The sequence below is a fragment of the Megalopta genalis genome, chromosome 2 (assembly GCF_051020955.1).
Source record: "Megalopta genalis isolate 19385.01 chromosome 2, iyMegGena1_principal, whole genome shotgun sequence".
Taxonomy (NCBI): domain Eukaryota; kingdom Metazoa; phylum Arthropoda; class Insecta; order Hymenoptera; family Halictidae; genus Megalopta; species Megalopta genalis.
Window position 1 is genome coordinate 42334547 of NC_135014.1, and position 24669 is coordinate 42359215.

Sequence of the window (24669 nt, forward strand, 5' to 3'; positions counted from 1 at the left end):
TTATTGGTCAAAGATTAAGAGTTACTAAATGAAAAAGATAATTGAAGTTGTCATGATTAATACGCTTCATTATAATGAGATAATCTTAGAATTACAAATACATAAGATCGAACAATTGAAACTGCTAAATGGAGAATAATTAATAAATCTTGTACATTAATTCATAGCAAAATAGGAATTGAAGAAATTATTGTTGACTAAAAGAAATTATAAAAGATATCCAGCTCATATATTTGCAGATAATCGGATTGTTGAAGTGCAGGGACGAATAAAATTTGTAATAAATTCAAATGAAATTGTAAAAATGATTAATATTGAAGGTGTATTAAGAGATAATAAATGAGTATTATAAAATCAACATAAATCGGTTAAAATTATTGTTTCTAATAAATTTCTGTTTATGCGTTCTTTCGAAAAATATGTTGCGGAACGTTCTTAAAAAATAAATATTATGGAATCAGCATAATAGAAGCTTCATGAAAATAAGTAATTTCAGCATATTTATTTAAAAAAGTACTGATAGTAATTGCAAAAAAATGATGAAACTGTACACTATTTTAGTCTGTCTCTTCAAACAATATGACATTATGGTTAACTTTATATTATATTATAGCGCGGTGATATCGTTCGTAATTAACCAACAGGCACGAATAAAAATGTTTCATGAAATCATAATTGATTAAACTAATAAACTGCTGATCTCTTACAATGTGCAACTTACAGGATATTCTCGATTGTAATGTGTATTCTATATATTCTAATTATTGAAATATATTGTAATATTATAATTACCGTAATATATTGAACAAACTGAATGTTGCCAGGTCTTTTGCAATACGTATGGTAAAACGTTTTAGTTCCAATTAAACCTTATCCGAATTATGGTGGTCTCACCGTAATCCGGAGGATTGTGTTAATCCTCTATTGACTCAACAAGTTTGCAATGTTTCAACGTATTTGCACTGACTAATTTCGAAACACACCAATATTTACTGAAACAATAACTGTTGAGTAATTGGCAATCCGGTTAGGGGTTAAATGAATGATGTATTATGGGAATGGTTAAGGATGGACAGCTCGGGGGGAGTCGCAGGAAAGAACAAAGGTGAAAAGAAACCGTCGATTCAGGTAAATGATAATAGCTTTATTTGTATAATAAGATAATTCGAAATATAAACGTCAAGGAACTGTCTGACCCTTTCTCCTGAAAAAAAGAATTGAAACGTAGAAGACTCTCTCGTTTCGCTAATCTTCCGCCGTGTGTACCACTAACAAAAAGAAAAACGTAGTATGCGCGTCACTCTTGATTTACATCGCCGTTTAAAACTTGATTATTAAAGCTTACCTATCCGAGCGCGAATCGTCGCCTTAACCGAAAGTGTGGTCCGCCACCGACGCACCGAGAAAAGCAAACGGCCGAAGCGGGAATAAGCAGATTTACAACGGCGTCGTCGACGAATTGAAAACGAAAAGAATAAAACTCTTTTGATGCGGTACGTGGGTGCGCGGACGACTTCGCATTGAAAATTTAAGTACATACAACATTTCACTTGCCCCATGCACTCTCTCGCACTTTCGCTCTCATTCCGTTTCGTATCCGCACATTTAGCGTCAACAAATGCTTATCTTCTCTCATCTTCGTCGCACACGTACGCAACACTCGCATGCACGCGTTCTCTTTCCCTTCTACAGTGCATCCACCCGTCCATCCTTAGGGATCCGGCGAGGGTTAGGTCGTTATGCGCTTAATAGGCAAATATAGAGTAAATATAGAGATATAAATATTATTTCTAATAGTATCATTAACTTCTGGTATAAATATTACTTTTCTTATTTATTCATTTCTATCTATAGTATTATATATTTCGTGTGTACGAGCGCGTGCACCTGCACGAACGAGCGTGCAGATGTACGCGCGTCTTCGAAGATCCGTGAACGCGTTTCTTCCCGATTCACCGATGCGTTTCGCTATGTATAGTCTCTTCGTTTCCTTATTAACGTGCGTGTATGGTTCCAATGTGAATGTTGCATTATTATCGTGCGGAGATGACTCTTTAGGTTCCCGCGATCGTTCACGCTTTTCATCCCCTTGCCTGTCCTTATTAAACGTCCGTCGCGTTACCCTCGGCGAACTTGTCAAAAAAAAAAAAAACAGGGCACACGTACTTCATCCGACATCCGAGAGATCGGCCAATCGTAAATTACGAACTGAAAGCCAGCTATCGTCGCGGACGATTATTCAATCGTTAATAATTAATATCAATATTATCGATAATATATTATATTATTGGATAACGATTACACGTTTGCAATGCGAAAAGTGAGCTTACTCGAAGAAAAGTATCGTTCTGTCGTGAATAATTTAATAACAGAAATCGGAACGGTGTCTGTCGACAACGTCGATTCGATAACCAGACCTGCTTTGACGCGGCTGGCCGTTGATGTTGCAAACCTACAGGTTACCAGTCGAAGTTGTTGAGAAAGATTCGACCGAGAATGGGTCGGACTGTCAACGTCACGACTCGGAACGATTATACATCTGGTTGGACAGTTGCGCGTCGTGTTACGTTAACAACTACGAACAACATCGTTTGAGAAAAGAATTCATCTGGCCGACGTGACCGGGCAAAGCGAGATCATCTTGCTACGATGCATCATGTTGTCCGGAGTTTGGCCAGGCATCTCGAATGATAGAGGATGCATAATTAGCGAAGATCACGATCGTAATCGCCTTCCGATTTGTTTCGCGTGCGGTTATCCGACCGAATCAAACTAACCGGATCTAGGGTGAGCGTGTCAATTACTGTGCCCTTGCAATAATTTGATTTATATTTAGTAACAATGTTAATAAATTAAAAGTATCGAATTTTTTAAACGAAATTTGATCTGTAATTTCCATAATCGAATATTATAAAATAGGAAAATCAATTTTTTAAATTTCTGACAATGGTTTAATGTGTTTTCACCTCGATCCAGTTAGAAAAAGAAACACGTTAAAACGCGTTGAAACGCGTTGAAAACAAAGACGAAAACAATGCTTTCCTAAACAAAAAAGATAAACTATTATATCGATGAAATTCTTCCAAATTACAAAAAAAAAAAAACGTAATCGACTTCTTAGCTTACGACTTTCTAGATTACAGACGACTCTAGAACTAGAGCATTGTGCTAGCTGGTGTGTAAGCGATTATGGAAAAGAACAATGTCTAATTGATGCGATCGAAAACGGAAGGCGATCATCGCAACTGTCATCACAGCGTTTTCCATCGTCACCTCTGGCCTGCACCGTTCGAAGAGCAACGCGCGAATCATGATTTGCGAAACGAAGCGATCGTCGAGGTGTGTCGATTTTGATAGGAAACCGGTGTAAGTGTCGACGATCTTGGACAATGCGAGCAGGATGGCCGATCTGTAGGAAATGAAGTATGCACAGGTGTGAATCGAGCAAAGGTGCGAACGCGACGCGGGAAGAATCGAATGCGAGGCATGCATCCGATCCGGTGAATGATAAATGTGCATGGTAACGAGAGAAACAGGGTTGGAGTCGTGTGCGAGCATTGAAAGAGTCGGGACGTGCGAGATAATTGTACAAAGAATCGTTTGTATTGAACGCTGATTTCAAGTTATACATACAATATCGTTCGAAGAACAACTTACTGTTTCGTTTCCTTCTCCGCTATTATCCTACGTAAGTTACGCTCTCCTATACACATTACGTATTTGCAGGATCGTATAATATAATATATTATATAATATTACATATTAAATATTATTACGTTCGAATACACAAGTGAATAATAAAACCGTTATTATCGTTAATTTTCAATTATTCAATAGTATTGCTCGATACTTGATAATAAGATTAGTAGGTATAGCAGCAAGTACTACGATCACCATCCCGCCCCCCACGCCCCACCCCGTTTATCTGTTGCGGTATTGAATCCTGTTCAAAATACATTTGCCGTCAAACGATCTTTTCTTTCTAAGCGTTTTCTTCAGAAGCGTGTTTTCTTTTCGATCGGAACCTAGGCTCGCTCGTTTTCTATATTCTACGGTTGTCATATAGTTGTTATGTGGGAAGCTCGTGTCGTCGGTCTACCTCGAGATCAAATTACGATCCCGTACCGGCCGTAAAATGATCAACCGGAGACGCTATCGAAGTGAGCACAGTACATTCTCCCCAATTGTGACGCTCAGATTGTACACAAAACTGGACAATTTGGAAAGAGGAGGTACGATTAATCGAGTCCTGCAGCTCGTTTTTATAGCTGTTGACAATCGGCGACTATAAAAACGAGCCGCAAGGCTCGAACAATCGAAACTCCTCTTCCCAGATTGTCCACTTTTGTTTCCAAGCTGAGCGTCAATTGGGGAGAATATACTGTATCTGCGAATGTTTTTTAGTGGAACAAACCCGAAAGACACGTGTTACCTGCTCATAAGCCGAAGGCTTTAAAGACATTTGAAGATGTAAATATTTTATGGGCAAACGCAGCTAGCGTTACAAATGCGGCACAGAAAAACTGTACTTCAACGTCTGGAATTGTTCTGCGAGAATATGAATTTTCGTCACGCTAGTGAATGGTAGCATATTCCTGTTAGCATTCGAACATTGCGCAGGATCAGAGAAATGCTAAAACGTAGTGGAAGCATCAACGTTGTCTTGCTCCAAACGAGAAGCTTTCTTCGCGATGCGAACCTAGCTTACATTCAATATTTGTTACACAACAGTAGCAGCAGATCAATCTCTGTCACCTCCGTTACATTTTATATAAGTTTGCCCGCCGTATCTGCAGTCAAGAAGTCGAGATAAGTACAAAATAATCGTGCAGAAAACGTCTAGCGACGATCAACAACAGCAGGATGCCAGAGCATCGAACTGAACTTCCAAGTCTTGGACTAACGAAACAGGGAATCTCTTTCGACTCGACCGTACAGATAAACTAAATCAACTTCATGTTCGCGAATGAACTGTTCAACCTAACACAGAAGATCAAGGTATTACGGTACCAATGTCTGATCTGAGCCATTAAACAGTCACAAAACTTTCGGGGAAGAATTGTAACTCCGGTGAACAATTTGAGGAAGATCAAGATTCCCCGAGGAATACTGGTCGACTGTACTTGTTACCACTCGATGTCGCTGCAACGTGAAATGCCGTTTTCAGCTTACCAGCACGCAATCGCGATGCTACGTTAATTAGCGCCGTCCGAAAGCCATATCAAGGAGGCGTTACTAATTAGCTGTTTATTAGGATACTCTCGAAGGACCGCCGAGGCAATCTCTCGAAGGATGTGAACACTGGAACACGACTGCGATGCCGCCATTGATCGCGCGATCAAGGATAATTTACATCATTGACAACGGGTTTCAGCGTCTATGTAGCCGACTGTTTCGCAAAGGTGTGAACTGGGTGGAGATGAACTCCTGGAGTCTGGCGCTCATCCCACGATGCACCTGTTGTAGAATCCTAGCACAAGATAGCGGAAGGGATTATCAGGGATTGCACCCTGACGGGAATACAATGGAGAGAAGTTATCCAGGATATCGGAGTTGGTGTTGCGCGAGTGCTAATGGACATCGAATCCCCGGCGGTCGATCGTAAACACCGAATGAAGTAAATTCACTGAATATTGAATATAGGTGCGACATATGAATAGTAGGTCAGTTAGCTGTCTCATTAGTAGACTATGGATCTTTATGCGAAATGAAAATGGTCTGAATTTGTTGTAAGAAGCGAGTGTTGCACAGAACTCTTCGTGTATCAATGTTAACAAGTTGCAAACAATGTCTTTAAATTCTTCTAAAGTGTTAACTATTGTACATTTGACATATCTACTTATCCATAAAAACCGGTAGTCCACTCGTTAGGCAGAGTAGGTACAAAGAGGAGAAGCGAAGAAAAAGGTGCCGGAGCAAGATAAAATGATGACGAAGATGTACATACATAATGATGTACACACTGAAGCTCTTACCAACGAGAACTATCGATTGGTGTGAACAAGTACAGCCCCAATCTAAGCAAGGACACCGACGACCTTGACGGTGCAAAGAAACGCCACAAGGTGTGCAGGTAATTTCAGTGAAGATACTGTCCTGCGCCAGGACAAGGAAAAGCAGGTTGTCATGTGCTTGAACGTGAAACCGGGATAGATATCGATACAATGATGCGAGTTCGAGTTCCTTCCGGAAAAAAAGGGAAGCGACGCCCAACGTGGCTCGCGCAGCCCGCATACTGGAGCTCGAGAGACTACTGGAGGAGGAAAAAATGGCTTGGAGGGCATGAAAGAAAGTGACTTAGAGAACAGACGCCCACAATGCCGAAGTTATCGAGGGCACTCGTGCCGCTCGGCACGATCAGCTGGTGCCTTCAGATATATTGGAGGGACCGCGGAAGAATTAGCGCTAGCTGGAAGGGTCTAGGGAGCTAAACTAAGGGAAAATGACCTGCGTATTCCCGGAGGATATTGGGGGAGCAAAAATGGAGGGATTAGTGATTAAGATAGGGGCTAAGCTGGTTTGCGGACGCAGCAGCCCTGGATGACGTTTGGAATACGAGTTCACGGAGGGTTGACTCAACCGCAGGATCCTTCTGATACACAATGCCTCGAAATCCGGAAAACGTGAACAAAATATAAAGACGATCCCTGGATTTAATGTAATATTTATGGTTGAAGGTTCTCATAATCGCAGATCGTGAATCTTTTCTTAAAATTTCAGAGAACTCAGATTCAAGAATCAAAGTATCCTAAACAACGACTAAAATAAGCGTATGCAAAAATTCATGCTTAAGAGTATGAACCACGTTTTCGCGAGATTTGGAACCACCGTTCAATGTAGAGGTTACGTGTTGGAGTATTGGAAGATAACATCCCATGTCGTATCGATATTGAAAAATTGAACTATTGAAGGGAGCAGGTCACACTTTCTTGGAAAGAGTTCTGTTATTAGGTGTTGAGCTATACGGGTTCGGTCCCTATGACGGCCGAGTCCTTGGCCAAGGCAATGCAAAGATGGCGACAGGCGGTTGAAACTGGAAATAGTTTTAAGGAAAAGCACTTTTCCAACCCTAGCGGAACATAGTCACCGATTGTTACGGGAGTTGGTTATGTCATTGACTGACAGCTAGACCAATTTTTCTCAGGGTGCCTACTCTACTAAACAGATGTTCCCTTTTTAAAGAGGAGCCTTCTAAAGAAAGGACCGATCACGTGATGAGATAGCTAGCTTCAGAGCGTAGCTGCCATGAAAATGTGTATTTGTTGTACTGTATTCAGTAATTCCGATCTACCTGCTGCATTCTAAGAAGATGCCTAACAACGAAGGAAGAAAGAGCATCGAAACGGAAAGCAGCATGCAAATACGAGGCGATTAGAAAGAGCGACGGATGCTGCACAGCGGAAACTTGGGATATTCAATGACGCAGACGCAATTCTTGAGAAGCAGCTGACAGAAACAGCGCTGACACAGCAAACCCGGGCTAGACCTCTCATCCTGACCACAAGAGCCGTCGGAATCATCGCGGGCGTCACGTATTATTCCCCTAGGTTACTACAGCGAATTTTCCTCAAATCGAATAAATTTGCTATGCCTTCGATGCGGACGGTCGTGTCTACAGTACTCACTGTTTAACACACTGATCTTCTAAGAAGCGAACAATTTTGTTTAAATATGCGTGCTGTTACATATCTTTAACTTCCACTGAGATCTTAGCATTAGACAAATTTGAACAGTCCTGCAACGATATCGTTTATACGTTCAATCGCTAATTTACTAATTTTTGACTCAGCAGTAGCCTTCTGTCAACGAACGAACGCCTTCCTATTTTGCACAGGTCAACTATTCATTAAAGAAATGTTTTAATAAATAAAATCGTACCTCTTATTGATGAATGAAAAATGGAAAGGAACCTAGATCTGATAAAAAGAAAACTGCGAGGATTGTTTATTACAAATCATTATTACAGTCCTTATTGAGTTAAATCTGTTGTGAAACAAGCGAAGGAAATTGACGAAAAATAAATTAAAGATTTCTTTTTAAAGAAAGAAGTCAATAAGTCTACGTGTACGCAAGTTGACTCAAAACTGTGGTTTATCGTATAAAGACTTCTTAAAGTCTTCTGTGTATAAAGTCTTTATTTGCTCTCTCTCCCATGTGGCGTCTTTCTAGATTACGGCGTAACAAATAATCTGGTGAAGGCAGTGTAGCAGCATTTTGGGATACTTTCATAATGGTTTCGTTTAAACGGATGATGTGAACGATTATTGGCAGTTTCGAAACTTCAAGTTATATGTGTTTAATAAACCTAACGAGACAATACGATGAATGAAAGAGGGTCAACTTGACGAAGGACTTGCACGCATGAGCTTGTAATCTAAATGAAATTAACGTATAACAACAGCGGTATTGTATTCTCATGGTATCATTTATTTCTCACCCTTACACCAAGGAGTTCTTGCGACACGTAAGCAGACTTTTCTTCATCTTACAATGAAAAAATAAAAACTGTAAATATATAGTTGACCTAGCATTATCAGGAGTCGATATTGGAAGATGAGTCCTATAGAAAATTTTTTCGCAGCTATTGCTATAGAGAATGGTGGAACAGTAAGGAAAACAAATTCGAGATGTGTTCCTAAAGCCTGCCAATTTCTTCAGGCATTAACCTGTGCAATCATCAAAAACTTAAATATTTACATCAACAAATACCTTCTGATACAAGTGGGATTTAAAAACGTCGACATCACTGTACGATGAACGCGCCATAAAAATACTAAATTATTAGAAATAACTCTTTCATCAAATCGTCGAACTCCCTTGCTCGAGATTTCCAGGTTAATCAAATAATGCAAAGAACACGTGCCTTTCGGATTGTTTGAACTAAAAATGCAAACTTCGGATGAAGCAGAAACATTTTACGAATGTCGACGTCCTCGTAGTTGTTCCCTCCTTTCGCGTGCCTATTTGAAAGCGGAAAGTTTGTCTACAGCGACAGCAGCGAGGAATAACGTTGAAACTTCGAAATGAAAGAACGTCGTTGAAAGTCAAGCGGAGGAGGACAGGACGAAAAGATTTCGTTTCTAAAACCGTTCAGCATCTTCTCCGTCGAGCGCCGACGAACGACCTTCCAACATATTCCTTTTCTTTCTTCTGTATCCCTTTTTTTTAATTTTTCAGGTGTCTGGTTTTCTTGCAAAAATAAGAGATTCTGTCGGTCTATTTATATATAATATATAATATATAATATAGTATAACATGTGAATATCGCAGTTCAAAAACCTGTTCTGTATCGGGGGCTCCGAATTTATTCCCCTTGCATTTTTCATTACAACTTCCATCGCGATTAAACACGGCCCTCTCCCGCACTCTGCTGCTACCCTTCCTCTCCAAGAAGAAAACACCATGAACCCGCTCACTAATTTAGACGAAACTTCGTAGGCTTGTAGAATTATTCGAGACGGGAACAACGGTGTATTTTACTTTGCCCTAATTTTACTTTACGGGCGAGAAAACTACCTGTAAAGTCAAGTACGCGCTTCCATCTTTCCGCGTGTAACTCCCTGAAGTACAAGGGTTAGGAAAGCAAGTTTCAAAACTTTAATGGTACAATAAAGCGTTGTTAACTTGCGTTATTAAGATTTTAAAAGGCGTTCTTCTCTGTTTCATGATTACTAAAATTATAAGATGCTTCGGACGTGGAAAAAATAATTCGCAAGTTTTAAGAATTAAATTTGAGAAAGTGTATGATCCGCTTTAAGGGCAGTTCCCGCAGTCTTGAAATAAAATCAAGGAGAAATGTGATGCGCAGTTGTCTCGAATCTCTGTAATAAATCTCAAAGGTTCGTTTAAATCGATGAGCAAGGATTTCCGGTGTTCCCTCGTACGTCATTTTCGTTGTTTGATTCTGGTTTCCTATCGTTCATCCACTTAATTAAGCTCTCCTGATCGGTCACTCTCGCGTTCTCTTTCGACACGGTCTTTCGCACTCTTCTCCTCCCTGCCAGCCCCTTCCCATCATCTCCAGCTACATCGTACAAACGTTTTCTTTTTATTTTTCATTTTCTTTTCCAGTCGCAACGTCATATAAAAATAAAGGGATAAATAAAAAATATTGTTTTGCTCTGAATAAAAAACCTAATGTTACGATTAAGTATTCTCGTCAAGAATCCCATCCCACTCCCCAACCCCCTGAAAAAACGGATCCGCTACGCATCTCTTAATTTCTGTCGCTTACAAGCTACACTAGCATCAAAGGTGTGGTACAACTGTACACGGTTTCTTATATCTAACTATATTTATTTATGTACATGTATAAAACTCTCGGTTTCTGAATCTTTCAGTCTCACTCTTCCATCGTTCATGCATTCGTTCGATCTTTTTCACTCTCTCTCTCTCTCTCTTTCTCCTCTTTCTTTCTTTTGTTATCATGCTTGTAGTATTTCTTACAGACACACTTCGCATACCGCGTGTGTAGTTGTCGTTTTCGTGGCATCGTTTGTTAACGCATGCATTGCAAATTAATCGGCAAAAAACGTGCATTGATTCTGTCGCCGGCCACATCGTAAATCGAAAATAAAACAGAACAAAAAATATTCGACAGTGATATATTTCGGAAAAAAAATCGTTTGTCCACAACTATAATACGGGCGGTAGGGGCGTAGTGGGGGGGGGGGGTGAAGGAGACACATTCGTCGCGTGTGCACGCAAAAAATTTACAAAAAAATAAAAAGTATAACTAAAGAGAAGGCCTGGGACGCAAGATTCGCCAAAACGTAGCAACAATGCGGAACCAAGGAAAATGACACCATAATCGTAATAAAAACGAAAACAATATATATTTTCTTGTGCAGACAATTTTCGAGCGAATCTCACGAGCGACGCCTCGAGTCGTTTCTGTAATAATAACAGTGTTATAGTAAAAACTCTAGTTCTCTAGTAGAAACGGGGACGGCAGCCCACTATTATAAACGAGGCGACCAACCCTTCGCCAGATGTCCCCAGATCAATTAACCCTGCTAAGGCTATTTATACGTTTGTCTACATGTCAAATGTACCTCTAACCGCTGCAACAATCGACAGTGCCATCACTGCTGGCAGATTCGACTATAGAAGCTCGGCCCTCAAGGTGGACAACCTTTATGACGTCCTGCGTGGGATCAGGGTTGTCCACCTAAGCGGAGTTGAGTACGCCTGGGCTGGTGTAACTTTACCTGATAAAGACATTAGAAGTATGTACTAGGATAGTCGAGAATTGGCGTCATGAGGGGATATTCGTCAGTGCTGACGTACTCGAGTACGCGGACCGTAACGGAGGTGTTCTCCAGGTCGACGGTGACGACGATGAGGTATGGCACTTAAATAACCCCGAGGTGAAGTTAGTGCCAATTAGTGAAAACGGCGAAGGAAGGACATGTAGATTATGCAATTTTTGACATATCCCCTGGCCCGGGTCACGGGGACAACAGCTAACGGTGACGGAGGCAGAGAGAGCAGCAGTTTATGCGAACTCCGGGGTCTGGTCAACCTCCCTGATTTCTCGGATAGGCTTGTTTCCTTCGTCATATCCGCTAAGACGAATAATAGTATTAATATTGGAGGGAACGTACCTGGAACGTACCCTGGAAGGATACGCACCTTCGACAGGTCAACGTGGTAATGAATCATGGAGCATTCGTATACCCGTTTACAATATGGATGAACCCATGGACACAATGGTGATCCCCACGTTAGCTGATATCTGACATCAAAGGATAGAAGCTTACTGTGCCGATGAACAGGATCCTTTGGCATTTGGTGCTCGCACTTCCGTCCTACGTACGATGGGACCGAGATCTGACCCAAATCTGACTGAAATGTCCACCCGGGATATGGGGGAAGTGCCACTTTTAATGGGCTGGACCAGAGCTGCACCGCACGATCGATTGTTAAGCGATACCAGATGGTGAGAATCGATGACTGGGACAACATGGAGAGTCTCGTTGTTGTCACCGGGCTCGACTACTTCGACACGAAGAGGCCCAGGCCGACGTAATCCGTGGCAGATTTCTCAGACGCAGTTTCGAATAGTGGAAGCGTGCAGCTCAATGATATAGCCTACTCTCTTCACGATCCTGCCACTAACAGATATTGGGCTAAGATCATTTCAGACGCCCAGGTAGGCAAAGGTTCGCGGAAAAAAAGTGGTCTGCGACACGCTTGGGTGGGCGTGGGCAATGATCGCCAATATTCCGAGCACGGAGACCACGCTTGCTGGAATTAGGACACATAGCGGCGCGTGACGTCGCCTAGAAAACACCGAGTGCGGGAGTTTCTGCATTCCGCGGACAGGCCTGGTTCTGATACATGTATGATACTGTGTCTTTCTCGTGGACGGATGGTTGCTTATACACAGTTCGGTCATAGAAAGGACGATGTACAGTTTGAAAGTGTAATTATGAGGTTAGACTTACACCAAATTGGAGACACGAACTGGTGGTTAACTTATAGGAGCCATCCTCGCAACCAAGAGATTGTCGGACTAGTCCGGATAGTGAATGAAGTCCTTAAAAAAATGATCATTCCTAGCGTTCGCAGAAAAAGTAGCTATGCAAGGAGTGGGGTGGTGACACATGCGCAGGGTGTCCTGCACAGCGGCGTGGCGCGTGAACCGGGAGAATATTATAATTCGCATCGCAATCGTAGTTCACAATTATCATGTTCACGCGGAAGATGCGCCACGTCGCACGCATCCCATTGCTTGCGTAATTAATTTTCCTGCAAACGCTGGTCATTCCCAGTGGTACATCCCTGACCCTCACCGCCTTCCAGTACTCTCAGATGGTAAGGCCATATTCAAAGATGACAGAGGCCAGAGAGAGTTGCAGGCCTCCAACAATATTATTTAGGCCGTCAGTTGGGCGTCAGGCCTGACGTGTTCCACAAGGGTGAAGCAAAAGGGGGACGTTCGGTGCCCAAACTGTCCCCCAAAGCACAAATTATAGCTCTACGGCGCCAGATAGACGCGCTATCGATCGACGGGAGGGTGGGGAACGTACCTCAGCGAACAAGGAAGATGTCGGTTCAGATGGATGGGGTCGCGAGGGAGTCGAGAAAGTTGGAGAAGAGAAAACACGAGTCCCGCCATCTCTAATGGAGGCAGAATCCCAGCGTGGTAGGAAATTCGAAACGAACGTAATGAGAACCGTCGCAAGGCCCGAAGTCCTGGAAGAGCATGCTCCATCGAACCAGGCTGCATTCGCGGTTGGGGCTGCCTCAAGGACTCGAACAAGGAGGACTGGACTTGTGAGGGTAGTATTATACCCGAACCACAGTGATTTCCAGGTCTCTTCGCTATAATGAAATATCGTGCTTTGAAGAAGATGTGGTTGGGAATATAGTTGTCGTTGTTGCTTTCCAAGTTGGATCTTACCATGCGACGACTACCTTACTGAACTAAGGAAATTTTCTAGACTAACGTACAAGAAATGTTTCGAATGCTCCCTCGGTAAAGGGGTCCTTAGGTCTTCAGGACAAGCATCCCTCATGGTGTGCAGAAGATTCTCAAGATGGAAACAGGTTTGTATAAAATGGATAGGCCAATGGTTGCTCCCTGCGGGAGTTTAACGTTCTTAGAAGAACATTAAAGAGTTCGAAGGTTACGCTAAAGCATGGCTCGTTTCTGTGTGAAGGAAAATACAAATTTATGATGGCTGGTACCGGCACGAAGATCCAGGTCAATGTCCAGGCACGAAGGCACAATAAGTGCAGGCTAAGGGATTCGTTGATTACCATTTTAGTGATGACAATATTGCTACTGAGTTACGTCTACGCTGTCGAGAAGCACTATATGTCGATGTACATTACGTAAAAATCGGAAGATGCGAAGAGAAGACCAGTCGTCAAAATAGGGAACATGGTAAAAAAAAACGATGAACTATTTGTCAAAATTCCTCTAAATAGGTTTATATGGTTTTACCCCTCAGTACATTATTCGCTGGCGAGAGGGGCAATAAAATGCTAAACATAAACATATTGAGATCGATTAGAAACCCAGGACTTTGGGAAGTGCCTCTCGAGCAGGGAGAGTTGACCAGCACCAGAATAGGATGAGCATAGCAGCAGTCTCGTTGGCCGTATGCGAACACATTTCTGCAGCTTTGCCCAACAGCGTCTTCTAGGTGGTTTCTTCCGCCCTGTGGGACTCACTTCTTAAGTACGGCGCGCAGGTATCGATGGGTAATACCAGATTTGAATGGCGCATTGGGCTCCCGTCAGGATGGTAACGGACGGCAATCCTCGACATACTGCTTAATATAAACAGCCTTCAAGACATGCACAGGATATCTCCATTTATTATAGTAATTGCCGTGCCCTTTTCTAAACTAAAGCTACGAGTCGACGTAAATTGTATCCAAACGCGCAACATCATTTTCATCACACAACCCTCCCCCCTATCTATCACATTCACTCACATTTCCTTCCTTTCTCTTTCTCTTTCTCTCTCTCTCTCTCTCTCTCTCTCTCTCTCTCTCTCTCTCTCTCTCTCTCTCTCTTGCTCTCACTCTCACTCTATCTATCTCGCTCTTGCTCTGTTCCATACAGTAACTATTTCTTATAACTTTTAATGTCTATGTAGCTAACAGGTACTTTGGAGAAGGTGTTGAGCGTCGAAACGACGCTCGTTTCGAATTCTTTTTCTTTTCTTTTCTTAAATTTCGCTTTTCTGTGTTTTCTTTCGCACGACCTGATTCGATTTACGATACACCAGATGATCCGCAGACCAATCTCGGTTTAATTAGGAATCGTGTCCTGTGTGTGTGTGTGCCTGTGTGTGTTTGTTGAACCCGCGAACATTTCTCTCTCTATCTCTCTCTCCCTCTCACTCCCTCTCGTTTTCGCGGCAGCATTCCGCCAATGCCCGAAACGATGAACCTGGTCACTATATGCACGCACAATGTATCTCTGTCATTCACTCTCGCTCTCTCTCGCGCTCTCTCTCTCTCTCTCTCTCTCTCTCTCTCTCTCTCGTCGAATAAAAATTACAAAGTCGCGTATAACATTAATATTACTTCTTCATTATTGTTAATTTTTTTATCGTTTTAGTATACATAGCGCATATGTATATGTAATATAGTTTCCGTGTGCGCTCCCGGGTACATGCACATCCTTACACATAAGAACGGGAACAGAGGGAAATAATTCTCCGTCCCCGAAGCCTCAAATAACGCGCACGCAGCAGGTTACCGTTCCGAACTCGAATCCGCCGGGTAAAAAGCGTCACGCGAACGGGCCGGGCCAGACGACCAAGGCACAAAAACAATTGAAAACGAAGAAAACAAAAAAAATCTATATATGTACGTTCCCACGATCCATCTGCGAGGGTTTGCCCTCTTTCTCTTTCTCTCTCTCTCTCTCTCTCTCTCTCTCTCTCTCTTGCGCGCGCGCATGCTCTCTATCTGAGCAATTTTCTCGAAGAAATGTCTTTGTCTAGAGGAGACATAGAATTTCCAGTCGATTTTTCAAGGAGAAACAAAATAAAAACGAAATGAAGTAGGAAAAGAGGGCCGGGGCAACAGGGAAAACAAAATGGAGTACGAGAAAAATGCATACGTCTGCGTGTAAGTGTGCGTCGCTGTGTATGTGTGTGTATGTGTGTTTAGAGATAAATAAAAGTGAGTCGCAGTTTCAGACTAATCGATCCTAAATCATCGAACCAAGGTTCGGGTACGAATGAACGCTCGACTAAATCCGTAACTATGGGTCCCTCTCTTCTCTCAGTCGACCTTCCCTCATGATTTGGCACGATACAGAGAACTCACAGGTCGGACACGCGAGCAAGTGAAGAAAAAGAAGCGGCTAAATGAACAAAATTGCTATCCATTAGCGTGAAAGGGAAGTTTACCGTCTTCGAAAAGGCGAAATCTATTGCGAGGTATGTATATTAAATATGTATATATGTATATATATATATATGTATATATATATATATATATATATGTGTGTGAGTATACATATAATATATCGTCGAGTTTCTTTCCGTCACATCGACTAACGAATTCCTTATCTTCGTTAAAACGCGGAAGAACTTCGAAACCTAACCGATACATCATCTCTTTTCTTTCTTTCGTTCCTTCCTTCCTTCTTCCTTTCTTTCCACCATATAATTTTATCATTAATACCGAGAGAAGGAGAAACAACGTTCCGTATATAAGCTGTTCCTCTGTTTCCCTCGATCTATATAGCCTATGTACATAAATACAATCGTTGTACGCGAGGTTATTCCCGTAATTCTCGGGGACCGAATTCAAGATTAAAAATTAAGGCGTCTCTTATTATCCTGAGTATATGAACAATGTTCTGTGTGGCAGCCCGACGACGGGGCGTGCCCGGTAATCCCGGTATTCATCTATAAAAACCTTGCTTTTCTTTCATCGTCCTCCCGTTTAAATCTTAGTCTTTTCGTTTCGTTTACTGTGCTTTCGTTCAAACGTACGCGCGCATTCCCGCTCTACCACCGTGAGTAAATGATTCCCCAGAATCGTTGTTGAAGCGTCCGTTTCATCTTCGGTTTATTTCTTAATATCCTTTAGCGACCGCGAGGTTAACGTATAAAAAATCTGTCAAAAATATAACGGGAGCTACGCACCTGGTAATCGCGGACGTCGGAACGCCGAAACTCTACTGTGGTTAATATGTGTAAGGCAATTGTGTATCGTTCAGTACTCGATGTTCTCCATCGGTGAACCGCTATCAAACCGCTCTGTCAAAACGAAACTCCATCCGACGAGTAAACGTGCCGAGCTTACTTTCCGCGATAAACTCCCGGAGCTGCGTTCGATCTTCCCTGTTCCCAGACTACGGAAAGCAGTTCGCGCGATCCGGGATCGCGGCACTGCCGACCACAAGCATCAGGAACACGCTTCTGCTCGTTCGACGATAACAAGGTGATATTTCGACTGCGAGCTCTTTAGTTTCATATCTTATTCGGGAAAAAGCTGGGCCCGAGGAACAAGTACACCGCGTTAAACTCCGTTTCGGATTTCCTATAAAAGCATAAAAACGCGCAGTCTAGTGGCAGTGAATCAATATTATGCAACCCCTGCCGGTCTCTAAAACATTCTACCAGCGGAAAACTGTATTCAGGTACACGTGGATGCCGTTTTACTCCCAAAGTTCTTCGTCACGGATCTCTGCTTGTAAAAATCGATTGAAGCGTTCGTGGTTCGAAAGAACGTTGAATTTGTGTCGCGCGCGTAGCAAGGCCGATGCTATAATATTGAACACGCGGATCATTCTTTGTAGCTCGAAACACCACCTTGACCGAGAAGAAATTATTAAAGCTTTAGAACGATTACCCCGTATCCGGCGGGCGTCCCGGTGCGTTCTCCGGTGCATCGGTCTCGCACACGGGCATCGACCGCAAAGCCGCGAGTCTTTGTTGTGCCGATTAAAGGCGGCCGAATTTAATCGGCCGATTGAAAAAGAGAGAAAGAACGAAATCCGCGACAAGGGCCTTTTCAAGCTACTCGGCAAACGAACTCCTTGACGTGTCTGCGATTGAACCCGCCCCTACCCCGTCTTGAACCGTATTCACCCTGGAACGTGTTCGGAACTGCATATTATTACGCGCTGCGATTATATATGTACCTATATAAATTTCAAGCACTTGGGTTGCGATTCAGGTTTCGTCATCGTGTCGTCTATTAAGTCTTTAATTAACCTGTACTCGTGTGTGTGTATGTATGTATGTGTGTTTGTGTCTATAGTCGGTCCTGTCTCTGTATGCGTGTGTGTATGTATGTATGTATGTATATATATATATTATATATTCATATATATATATATATTATATATTCATATATATATATATATATATATATATATATATATATATATATATATATGTATATATATATATTATATATATTTATATAGCGTATTTTTATTTGCCGCCGTGCATCAACGACCACTCGAACTACGAAATACATTAACATTGTTTCCGGAAGCACGTGCATACGTTTTCGATCCTCGATCCGACTTTACCGATCCCTTCCTCTATAAATCCCGCGCGCCATTGTTGAGCGTATTTCCCTAACGGCCCTCTCCGCAGGGCCGTGCACCAAGTGTGTCCATGCGTTTAGTTAAGTGATTACGTGTGAGAGTTCCTGGTGTGTCGAGATTTTGTGTACGTGTTCCGCGCGCGTGTGTGCTTTACGGTGTGAAAATGTTATATCTTCCGGAAGGTTCCACCTTCCTTTTCTCTATTTCCATGTTTTCTACCTCCCTTTATTTCTCTAGCGCTCGGTAGACCATAAAAAGTATGTATATAAACGAATACTGTTACCTACAAATATAATGAACACATTATCTTGCCTTTTCTTTTCATCGTATGCCCCCACCCCCACCCCCACGAGGGCACTGCACTCGCCACGCGTCCATTACTCGACGCCGATAAACGGATTTCTTGCGATCGGCCGCGACGAAACACATTTATCATTTCGTTCCTCTCGTCTCATTTACATACGCGTCCGTATTTCGTTCGTATTTCGTTATTTAGTATACTTAGATACGTATATGTATATATTTATAATAATATATATATATAATCCCTATCCTAATATACTCTCATCTATCATTGATTCTTGAAATCTTAGTGAATAATCGCGCTCCAATCGTTCACACTCAAACGATTGGTTCACCATGATAAAATGATTAAGAATCATCATTATATTAGCAACTAAATGCTAGAAAAAAACTTGTAACTAAAACTCTTAACAATATTTATAATAATATAATAATAATAGTAGTTATATTGGTGATAATAAGAATTATTAATGATAATCATAATAATAATAATAATAATATAATATTAATAATATTAATGTTAATGTCAATATTTAGTAGCGTTAATTTTCGTCGCGACTCTCTCGCCTCTTTCTCGATCGTCGCATTCTCTCTCGCACGCACGCGCGTCTCCGTATATAATTTTTAATATATATGTATATATGTTTGTATCATTTATGTATGCGTCTTGTATATGCAGATATAAACCTATATGCGGGTATATGTACATATAATATGTACACTATTTATTATATATATATATATATATAGATATAGATATATATATATATATATATACATTTTAAAAGCGTAGATGAGTGTCTCTATCGGTCTCGCGCAGAGACATTTCTCTTCACGTGTAAAACTACGTCGCCGCTTTTCTGTTTCCTTTTTGTTTTCCTCTGTTTTCGTTTACGAGCACCGTGGCGAAGAAATTAAAAAATAAATCGTAGTGAACTTTTTCCGTGTGAACGCGGTATTATCTCAACCGAGATTCTCCTCGTTAAAGCGCGACGTCTCCCCGAAAACGAACTTTGTAAAAATATTGTTCAAATCCCTCTCTAACTTCCCGCGAGCGCTCCGTCTATTCCCTTCTCGAGACAGTTTCAGCAATTGCATCGGTTACGGACCATCTCGCCAATTTCTTATCGACTTTCAAAATCATCCGCGATCCGCATCTTCGATATTGTCGTTTATAAAACCGCGAGCCGTGATAGCATCACCCAGACCTTGTTTCGTGGGGAAATGACGCAAGTCGGAAGTGGAATTGTGCAAATAGAAAAACGGTGGACACGAAGATCTGCCTTAGGTTCTTGCTTTCGGCGGCAGCAATTTCTAGCAGTGACGATACACTATAATCCTCGATAAAAACTGTATTTCTTTCATTCACTAGAACTTTTAATAAATAGAGTAAGTATTGCAGCCGTGTGAACTATGAAAATGCAGTCAACCCATTGCAGCCCTATCCTATGACAAGATTTTCGCGCTTATCTCGCTGATTTCCATTATACTTGTAATTATACCAGTGGTCGTTAAGTATGAAATGCACAATTAACTCTGTAATGTTACTATAAAATCTACGCACTTCACACTCGAAGACCTCATGCGTGTAAGAACATTCGTTCTAAGTACATTTGCTAAGTCACAGATGTTATAGCAAATTCTGAAACGAAATGGAGAAAACACATAGGACCGCAATGAGTTGAACCGAAGTCGAGTAGCAGATACTCGTCTAGGCGAAATCTAGGCCGTATGAAAGGTATGATGAGATCGGCGAGAGACGGTCCCTGGCCCAATACGATCGCTGCGGTTTCCAATAATTAATGTAACAAAAGCTAGCGATCCGCTACGGAGACTGTTTCGTCCGAAATTTTCCTATTGCACCTGGTCGAAGTATCGCGAAACATAGTCGTTTTTACCGCGAGAAAGCTAGGGTCAGGAATGAAACGGAGGCGTAAAAAGGGACTGTAAAAAGTACCTGGTGTATCACGTGTCGGTTATGTTCGTGTTGCGGCGCCGCCGGTTTAGAAAGGTAAAAAAGAGGAAAAGAGGAAAAGAAGAAGAAGAGAAGACAGGAAGAGAACAGACCCGACGACATCGATTCGTAATTTACACTATATGTCCTCTCAGCGGAAAATGTTCGGGAAAAGGACAACTCCGGTGTTCAAGGTACGCGAACGAAATTTCGCGTGTGTCAGCCAGTGTGTGTGTGTGTGTGTGTGTGTGTTCGCCCCTGTGTGCTAAATGCAAACTATTCCTATCTACAGGCTCGTGACTCATTCGTTCACCTACTCTCGCAAATCTCTCATCAGGATACAGCCACAACCAGATGCATCGGATCATGTCATTGAAGGCGCTATTATATTGGAACTTCCAGATCGCACAGCGATCATTAATCGACCGGCAAACAGTTACTATTTAGGGGACAACGATTTCAGGAGTAGAACAATCGCGACTCGATAACGGAGCGGTTACCCAGTCGCCGCAGTCGGCTTTAACCTCTGCGCACTTTTCGCGCGAATAATGGCATAGTGAAACGCGACGTCGCGGCGTGTCTTCGACGTCTTCGATCCGAAATTAAGTTACACAATCGTACAGACCGAGGAGTGAACGAATTTTGTCTTTCCCTCGTCGGCGATCGAAGCTCGAAGGTAAATTCCGTGTACAGCCGCGAGGATTACGAGAAATTACCGTGAATGACAACCGCCGCGCGCATCCTATCCGCCGACGATTCGATCGCCAAAACTCGCACGTTAAGTCGCTCGCGGTCGCGTCGATCAGAATCAAGCTACCTGTCGTGCAGAAGCACAACCGACTCTTCCAGTTCTTCGCAGCGGTTCGCCGTCGCGAAGAAAACTCTTCCCCGGGCAGCGAGTTTTGGAAAAAGAATCGTCGTAGCTCGCGCGTGTGCTTTTCTGCTTTTCTTTTTCAAAAGGAAAGCTATACCTACGACCGGTTCAGCCGTAAGATACGCCCTAAGACCAGTCAGTTGGGAATCGGTGATTGCCAACGCTGAATAAATTCCGATAAGATTCCGGTACTTCTCCGCGCGCATGATTTATTATCGCGTCGAACGAAATTCAAAAATAATCGGAAATCGAACGATCCAACGTCGCCGACGCGGCCGCTCTTGCTCAGGTTCATCCCGAATCCTGGCGACGAATTAGCTCCTCGAATTATACGAGCTCCCCGGATCTCCTCCTCGAATACGCGCCTGTCTTCGCCATCGACGCAGAAACGAGCGACGAGGACAGAAAAAAGAAAAGACGACGAACAACAGTGATTCATTAGGTGCTCGTTCCGATCTCAAATACTTTGAATATCGTTTCATTCCCTTGTAATATATTTTCTTGAAAATATGTACGACGCCGCGTTCCCAGCTGCTCGAAACCGGTCTTAGTCGATAATCTACACGATAAGACGACACTGATCGGGAATTCGAATAATAAAAATAGAATTGACTTTATATAATATATTTGACGTGTGCCATGGCCACGTACTCGCTTCCTTCGTTTTCTTCCGCAGTGTGCATTCTACCAAGCGCGCGCGCGTCCGCGCACGCTTGTCCAAAGAAAAACAAAATCCCCGAGGGGAAGTATCGAAATGTCCGGACAGTGCGTCCCGTCTATGCTAAGCTGAACTCAGTCTTGCGTCCTTACTAATACCTCGTGATCCCATCCCGTCCCAACCGAACCAACCAACCAAACACACACGCACACGCACACACACACACACTCTCTCTCTCTCTCTTTCTCTCTCTCCGTGCTTCCTGCATCTCGAATCGTTTACAAATATAAATCATCTCGAAATCTCTACGTCGGTCTCTTCGGTCTCCTCTAATATTTGGCACCAATTCTTTAGTGTGTTCTCTGCTTGATGTGTCTCGATTGTTAGAATCCGGTTCTTCTTCTTCGTGTGAAAGAAACTCTCGGTCTCTCCGTGGTGTGTTCTCCAGAAAATGTGGTTGATTCGAGACACGGCTGCCCGACGACGGCCGTGCGTCTGTCTCTCTGTCTCTATTTTGTGTTTTCGTGTGTGCCGGGATGACGACGCGTCTCGCGCGATTCTCTGCCGACTCGCGTGAATCGCGGAACAACCGCGATCGCTCTCGCTCCCCCTCGCTTTCTCTCTCTCTCTCTCTCTCTCTCTCTCTTTCTCTCTCTCTCTCTCTCTCTCTTTCTCTATCTCTCTCCTGTCGGTCGCGATCGCACACGTGCGTGTCCCCGGTGATGCGATGCGGTCCGCTCGAGGCCCTTCTCCGGAGACGGTCTCCTACGCGCTTATAGAGACCTCGTCTCCGAACGCCGGAGTGGTATCGTCGTTGCCGATTCTCTTATAATTAGATTCGTACGTACCGAACGGGATAGTTGGTCGGCTGGGATCTGATACGACCAGCTGAGTCTCTCCTCAACGCGTCATGGCGAGACTCCTCCGCAGCTGACTGAGCCTCGCTCGCAGCTTCTCCTGCCGCCTCCGCAGCTCGGTCACCTTCGACACGGTGATCTGACCGATCTCGTTCAACATATCACAGTACACGGCCGCTTGCCTGAGGATCGCGACTTTCGGCGCCTTATCCTTCGACTCAACCGCCGGCACCAGCACTCGCAGCTCCTCGAACGCGTTCCGCAGCTCTATCCGCCTCTGACGCTCCATGTTGTTGTGCAAGCTCCTCTTCTCCGTGTCCAGCTCGTCGTCCGACGAGCTTCTCGAAGTGCTCGGTACTGGGACCTTCACCGGCGGCGGTGGGGGCGGTGGCGGCGGCGCGACTGTCACACATCGACCAACTTTGTTTCTCCTTTGGTACGGTCTGTGACGCGCACGTTTCACTGGCTTGTAGTCCGGCTGCGCTGTCCTCTTCGACGGCGGACGTCCCCGCGGCCGCGGGACCTTTTCCTTAAATGCCGTGTTCACTGTCAGCTGGAAGTGCTGCTGGTCCGCCGCGCTCGGGTACGTCGGCAGAACCGCCGGTCTGCAGGGCTTCTCGAACGTCACCACGTCGATCTCTTCCTCTTCTGCAACGAGCGAAACAGAGACAAGGTTTAATGGCTGCTGCCATTTCACGGGGCACAGTTTTAATTATTTTAGTCTGTTCAGTTTCGAGCAATTGACTTTTTACATTTATCGAATAAGACGTATTCAAAATCTTATTCTTTTATTTTCATTGTGTTAGAATAATTAACTCTGTATCTATATCGACATATTCAATTTTTGTAGAATCTTTTTATTTCTGCATTTTGTTTATTTTCGATGAAAATCACATTTAATATGTTAAGATATATTACTCGCACATAAATGGGTTTTTCTGGTGGATTTCATTTACTTTTAAGCGAAAAGGTATTTTTCTGATTTTTCTGAACACCATTTCTTGTATGTGGTCAGTGAGTAAATTGTTTATTGAAGAGAACACAATCTATAAAATGAAATGTTGTTTATTGAAGAATGCTCAGTGTATCGAATACAGTGTTGTTTATTAAAGAAATCTCAAGAGTATCGTATAACGTGAAATATTTTAACTGATAACTATTTAGAGTAAAAGAATTTCATAATAAACACCGTTTAAAACCATTAATTTATATAATAAATCCACCGACAATTACAACTCTCCCCATATAACACTTTCAAGCAGTAGGTTTGTCGACTGAAAAAATAAACCACAATCTATTTCTAATAAAGTCAATTTATATAATACACAAATTAACAAATGCTATTCATCTAAAACAGATTTTGATTCACCTTTTAATGAAAAGCTTAATACCCGTTTAACACCTGGGACTGTTGAACACCATGACCCATAGATCCACGAGTTCCAGAGAAAATTGATCTGTATAATTATTGCGAGAAAATCGAATGACGGAGCGATGGGTAAGCATTCGAAGTGATACAGCGTCGAAAGAAGCAAGTATGTACCGGCAAATGAAAAGAAAAACTACCAATGTGTGGTTTTCGTTGAACGAGTTAAAATCCTTCGACTTTAGTGAGAAGCTATTAGCTGTCATGGCCGGCCGTAAAACCTCGCTAATTAGTTTGGACGGAACAAGCACGCCTCTGTCTTAACTTTGACGATTCTCCATTCAGGGTGAAGGCCGTCCGCAAACAACGGAAAGATCGTGTCACCGCGCTTTCAGAGAGAAATAGGGAAGACACACACACACACACACACACACACACACACACACACACACACACACACACACACACACACACACACACAGAGAGAGAGAGAGAGAGAGAGAGAGAGAGAGAGAGAGAGAGAGAGAGAGAGAGAGAGAGAGAGAGAGAGAGAGAGAGAGAGAGAGAGAAGCTGCGAAACTCGAAGAGCCAGAAACGTAAAAAAGAGGTTGATGCAAG

The 24669-nt window shown here is 42.8% G+C and overlaps 1 protein-coding gene across 1 annotated transcript in view; it reads right to left on the minus strand.

Annotated features, from left to right (window-relative positions):
* Window positions 1-1123: 1123 nt before the first annotated feature.
* Window positions 1124-24669, minus strand: part of Myc (bHLH transcription factor Myc) — a 62257-nt gene continuing 38711 nt past the window's right edge. Inside the window, exon 3 of the mRNA XM_033468663.2 lies at window positions 1124-23333. Within this exon, the coding sequence (XP_033324554.1) occupies window positions 22729-23333 (605 nt within the window). The 3' untranslated portion in view covers window positions 1124-22728. The remainder of the gene's footprint in view (window positions 23334-24669) is intronic.